Below are 6,346 nucleotides of genomic sequence, written 5' to 3'. Positions count from 1 at the left end.
AGTCTTAACCAATAAAGAAAGATATATTTTAGATAGACCTAGTGACTGATCCAATTACTTTCACAATTTGGAAAGAGACGAAGTTGTTGAAGTAAGATGACATAGATGGAATAGAGAGGAGAATGCATATATTATATAATAATTGGAAAATGTTAGTTTTATGAAGCAATTTAATTCAATAAATTATGGAAGAGCACTAATTAAATAAAAACTAAAATTAATATAAAAATTTGTATATAAATCATCATCTAAATACTAGGAACTATTAAAAATAAGAAAATTGAACATGTTATATGTTCTTTTGACTTTTTGTCGCACACATATTTCATACACACTTTTCATACTAACGGGTCAATTTCCTAGAAATGAATGTAAACAGCGATCGACCTCCTTCCGTATTACTAAGCAAGAGACAATTTATATATAAATGCACATAAAATGTTGTCGCATTAAATTTGGAAAATATTACACTGAGCTAAGAAATAACACAATTTCTTTATTTACTAACTTTTTTAATTTGTATAAGTTCTAAAAAATTATAATTACACAGCATATCCATTTACTTAGGATTGTTTTCTTTCTTTTTAATTTATAGAATGTTATTTTTATGCTCGAATTGTATACCTTTTTAAACAAAATACGTACATTATTTCTACTATATTTGTTATATAAGCAATCATTTATATTTACTAGACTTTTATCATAATATATTAATAACTAAATGTCATTTTGTCAGACTCTATTCATATTGAGTACTCTCTTCGTCATGACCATCAAAAGGATTACATTTCTTTCTTCGAACAATATGTTCATGTCAAGTTGGACTTCCAATGAGAAAAATGATAAATTGACAGAGGACAAACAGGAAAATAGTAGTGGTCGATGAGAATCTGGTAGATTGATTGCAGCCTGCACCTTTGCACTCGCATACAAGTTGATAACTGTCACGCGTGTAACGACCTCTATAACATTCTTTATCAACGTTTCGCCACTTTGTGCACTCGCGTACTGTTAGATAATCTCGGGAATTCATAAAATAATCTGTAAATCACATGATCTGTTTGTAAATATATATATATATAGAAATATCTCAAAGAATAAAGAAAAACAATAACTTAATAAATAAATAAAAAGTAATTAATTATTAAAAGTAATAATGACAATGAATTTAAAAGCAAAAATTATGTATATTATCAACTTACATATATACACAGCTTTACGACAAAATGGTTGTGACGGGGGACACGATTTCAAATACCTTGCGTCTACTGTACTAACAGTACAATCTGTATCCTTTCCACTGTTACATTGATAACACTTCATAGCTTTCGATTCTTTTTGCGCGTATTAATTACACGACACATGCAAAAAATAAATATTATTAATGTATCTTAAGTAATACATTTTTATGTATAATTTTAATATTATTTCTTATTTACATTTGTAAAACAGAATATAATAAAATTTGATACAAAGGTTTGAAATTTGTTTCAATTTTCATGAAACAATTCCTAGCAGCCAGTATATGTTTACTTTCTATTTTATCTATACTTGGTTAAGACATATTCTGTTTTATCTACTATTGATAAATACGATATTTTATTTATAAAATTTACCTCTTTGAAATACAGACAAAAATAATAGTACTCGTAACGCATTTCCTTGCACTCGCATTCTTAATTCTGTTAGCGTTTTTATTTACAGTTTATTTTAAATCTTTCAGTAGTTGTCAAATTTATTCAAGACACGATTACTTCGCCAGTAACTTACAATTCTATAATATTGCGATATCACCATTTATTTAATTAATATGATATGTAACTAAAAAAATAATAAAAATAAATATTACAGTTCAAAGTAATGGTTATAGTGTTTGAAAGGTTCTACTGAGCATATCTCGACAAATAGATAATTCACTGGTATAAAAAGTTGTTTCCTGTTTTACTCACGTATGAAAATATTTGACACAATTTCTTATTTATTAACCTATCTCCTAATAAATGTTACACCAGATGAATGAGGTCAATGTACTTGATTTAACAATTTTTCGCTAACTTTGACATAGAAATTTAGTAAATATTTTTTACTTAGATGTGAATATGATAAAATCGATATATCGAAATCATTTGTTGCTAAAGTTGCGTCTTTAGATTAAAAGCAGTGTTACCACTTCTATGACAATTCAGAAATATTGCAAATAAATTAAATTGTGAAAAATATTATATTTATAAAAAAAAAATCAAATTTATATTAAATTCCATCTTATTAAAAGAATTGAATTATAATAATTTATATTAATTTAGTAAAATTCTAAATAGTAAAATTATATACATGAAATCGATATCAAAGCATATTGATATCGATCTATTAATATGATACTGATGTACATATGCAATACTGGTGACATATTCATATTAATATCAAAAGTTTCAGGTATCTTAAAAACAGAAGCTATATATATTTTTTATATATAATTTAATTCACCAAAGGAATATTAAGAATAAATTTTAAGAGTAATGTAGTTTATTGTGATCATAAAAAACTGTTACAAAAACGTAGATATAAACATAAAAATTAAAAAGTATAAAATTAAATCTATTAAATTACCTTTAAAAATAAAAGAAATTAAATCAAAATAAAATTAAAAATATGTGAATTTATATTCCTCATAAAATTCAGTAAGTGAAAAAATTGATAGAAAGTAAGAAATATGCTATTTGCAACTCAAAAGAACGTAATAGCCTATGTGTACACAATAATTTAACATTTTAAACGCTTTCTAAACTGCGTTATTTTTGTACAATACAGATCTTGCAAAAACGAATTAACAGAATTAACAGAAATATATAAGAAATAAGGAAGAATTAAAATTCCAATCTTTTTCCTTAACTGTTAAATTCGATATCATTTATGTTATGTTACATATGATATATAGAATTATTCTCCTCTAAAAGATTCAAAGCAGTGCCACCACATGAACATCATAACAGAAAAGCTGTGTTTACTACATATGCAGTATAACCTGTAAATCGGTCTTTAACATAACCTAATTGATCGTACAAACCTAGTAGAGTGATTATTTACACATGTATAATATAGACTATATATAATAATTTATTAATCATCCGATTTCTATTTTATCCAACTTCGTGATCGTAAAGGAAAAAGTAATCGTATAACCCATTCTCATATAGTAGCGTAAGTGACACAATTTCAGGGCTATTCAGTGTAAACTACATCTATAAACTGACTCGCCCCCTAGTGTGGTCAAAAGTAGTACCGCCACCTGAACGTCATAGCGATAACATCGTGTTTATGTACAGACGGAAATGCCGATATGGCTGTTTTTCTCGACGTTCTCAATTATTTTTATTTCAATCATACTATCCACGTTTCTCCAAAAAATGTCATAGCGATAACATCGTGTTTATGTACAGACGGAAATGCCGATATGGCTGTTTTTCTCGACGTTCTCAATTATTTTTATTTCAATCATACTATCCACGTTTCTCCAAAAAATGTCATAGCGATAACATCGTGTTTATGTACAGACGGAAATGCCGATATGGCTGTTTTTCTCGACGTTCTCAATTATTTTTATTTCAATCATACTATCCACGTTTCTCCAAAAAATGTAATTCGACAAATGTTCACAAGATTTATTATCTAAATATACATTAGATAATGCACGTGTTATATCATAAAGAAGGTATTGCGTTATATAATATTTATATATATTTATGTAGTTACCTGTTGCCCTAGTGGGAAAGAATTCCTCGACTTTCAGACCCTCCCGATTATTCTATTAGCTCGTATAGAAGGCAAGGGGTTAGTCGAATGATCGAGGAACTACAGCTTTATTATGATGTCATAATACAAACTACATTATAGCATAAACACAAGTGACACTACATGGAAAAATATTTTAAATTATTGGGTCATTCGAACGATGCAATACAAGAATTTTTCAAATACCATTTTGAAGCCAAAAATATCGTAAGTGTGTATTTTATATTAATCATGTGAAATATCCATTTAAATATTTTTTATATATATTTATGATATATTTACCGCATATATAATTTTAAATTCTCATGCATGTTTAAAATATAAAATAGCAATTATCAACTTGTTTCTAATATGCCTCACTAAAAACATCACGTTCTTTCAGATGACCGCAATGTACGCTGCATTTGCATCTACATGGTATTTCAAGCAATTCAGATAAGATGTATCATCAAAACGATTGATGATGGAGACGCGTCATAAGGAAAGATTGAATGTTATTGGACGCTTTGTAATTTTTACATTGAAAAGTGTGACTACGTCTCTCTTAAAAAGTACAGTCTAATAAAAGGTATTAAAAGATATTATTAAGACGTATAAAAGTCTTACCAGAGTATTGAAAGTATCCATATCTTAAAATTATTATATAACTTAAAGGTTATATTCCAATTTTAAATTTAATTAATTCTTTTTTACATACATTGTATAATAAATATTTATATCGTTATATGTAAATAAATATTTTTAAATTATCTTTCAGGGATTGTTGATGAAAAGTTACATCTTTAGGAAATCTACATTTTACAAGCTACAAAAAAATTTCAGGATACTTATCACTTGGAACATAATCACTGAAGAGGTGTCAGGGACTCACTATGCTGCTAAATGAGTTAAACACTAACTACGATTAGTGACGCAGTGAAAATGATATCGCAAACGTGATTCTTAATAAATCCACACCGTTCCAGTGGTATTAAGTTATCACAGATTTTATTTGAGAAATGACTTCATTACTTGAATTAAATAATAAGTTGATAATTGTACAAATATAATTTGAACACCATTTCGTTAGAATACCTTTTACAAAAAAGACAATCTTTGAAATTTGGTATGATTCTCAATTTAAGTAAAACTATATCTTTTGATATATATTTAACAAAAGACATTAATACTATATTAAAGAGTATTAAGATAAATATTAAACAGTATTAATTGTTTATATTTCAAGTATAGAAACAAGGAAGTGTTGTGTTGAAAAATTAAACTTCATTTTTCTAAGGAAGTAATTAAAATACAAAGAAACTTGTTCATCCAGATCGAGAAGGGAGCGATAAGAGCAAGAATGAAAATAAGTATTTTATATTCATTGATTCTGCTATTGAGCTTAAAAAATAAAGGTCAGAGCAGATGATGATTCAGAAATTTAATAGCATCATGAAAAGATATCCTTCACGTTCCTTTCCTTATTGTTCGCGTGCAACTTATTACAGTAGCTTCCATGACATTTCATGACGTTCAGCGTGTCACAGGAAAAGGGATATTATCCACTTAGCGTGTTCCAAACCACCACTTTACGCTCCATTTGAACATAAAGCTCTACGTACCGCCCACGGCCTTCCCTATTTAACCTGCAGCCCTGCCTTATCCGTCAAAACAATCGTACTTTTCGTCAACGTTGATTAAAGGCCCAAATTAATAACGAAAATCAATATTTAGGTTCACTTTATTTTCCAGGGGAGGAAGTAATAAAAATTCAACATGCTAATGACAAATTTAATTCATCTATTTAGATAATTTGTAACATTAATTTTTCATAACTATTTCTTAAAAAATTTGCTATAATCTGATTGAAGTAATAAACTAGCCTGGTGAATCCTGTAAAAAATAATTTTTGATTTTTAGAATAACGAAACGATATCTGTTGGTCAATTTTATACTACTTCAAAGAATACACTATAATGGCACAATATTATCTATAAATTACACAATTTTAATATACATTCTCTGTGTGTAACATAAAATTGACAAAATTTTATAAAGAACAGATAATTGTTCATTGTTAATCTAAAAGATAAAATTTTATTTTTCGTTGTAATAAAAATTTTGAAATTTTTCTGGAACTATTTGTTACCATTAAAGATATTCCAATGTGATTTAAAAAATTAATTTTAAATGTTACCATATCACAGAAATGTTAAAAGCAAAATTGTATTTAAAAAAATCCTGTGAAGCTTCTAATATTTATAAAGATATTGCATAATAAGTTTATAACAGTTATGTATTATACATTTTTTTCCTTATGAACACGAATTACTATTGTTACTATTGAAACACCAATTCATTTTAAGTACAATATTCCTTACAATGATATAACAAAATTTTAGGTTAGGCAGATTAAAAAAGTTTCAATTATCGGCATGAGTCACAATCAAACGTTACCATTGACGGGCACATTTATTTTGAAAATACTAAATGTGTCAAAGCTACTGAAAAGTTTACTCCGAAGAACATGGTGTGACTAACGGAAACAAAAAGCGCGCGTAATCACGGAGGCACGGTG

General features: G+C 27.3%; 1 protein-coding gene across 1 annotated transcript; it reads right to left on the bottom strand.

Moving 5' to 3' along the window:
• Positions 1-814: 814 nt before the first annotated feature.
• On the bottom strand, positions 815-1,674 carry LOC108549548 (uncharacterized). Its single transcript, XM_017902967.1, has 3 exons — positions 1,617-1,674; positions 1,203-1,334; positions 815-1,041 (listed from the first exon to the last, which is right to left on the bottom strand). The coding sequence occupies exons 1-3, from the start codon at positions 1,672-1,674 to the stop codon at positions 815-817; spliced, it is 417 nt and encodes a 138-aa protein (XP_017758456.1).
• Between the last annotated feature and the right edge of the window lie 4,672 nt (positions 1,675-6,346).

This window comes from Eufriesea mexicana, unplaced genomic scaffold (genome assembly GCF_001483705.2).
Source record: "Eufriesea mexicana isolate 0111107269 unplaced genomic scaffold, ASM148370v2 scaffold2087, whole genome shotgun sequence".
Lineage (NCBI taxonomy): Eukaryota > Metazoa > Arthropoda > Insecta > Hymenoptera > Apidae > Eufriesea > Eufriesea mexicana.
The sequence above is the reverse complement of the archived record's forward strand: the minus strand, read 5'-3'. Positions and strand labels throughout refer to the sequence as shown.

Bases quoted from the DNA above. Each gene is read 5' to 3' on its own strand.
- LOC108549548 (XM_017902967.1), bottom strand. From the start codon at position 1,674: ATGCGAGTGCAAGGAAATGCGTTACGAGTACTATTATTTTTGTCTGTA. The intron at 1,335-1,616 runs GTAAATTTTATA...ACGCGCAAAAAG, and splicing joins TTTGTCTGTATTTCAAAGAG to AATCGAAAGCTATGAAGTGT. The intron at 1,042-1,202 runs GTAAGTTGATAA...TGTGATTTACAG, and splicing joins TCGTAAAGCTGTGTATATAT to ATTATTTTATGAATTCCCGA.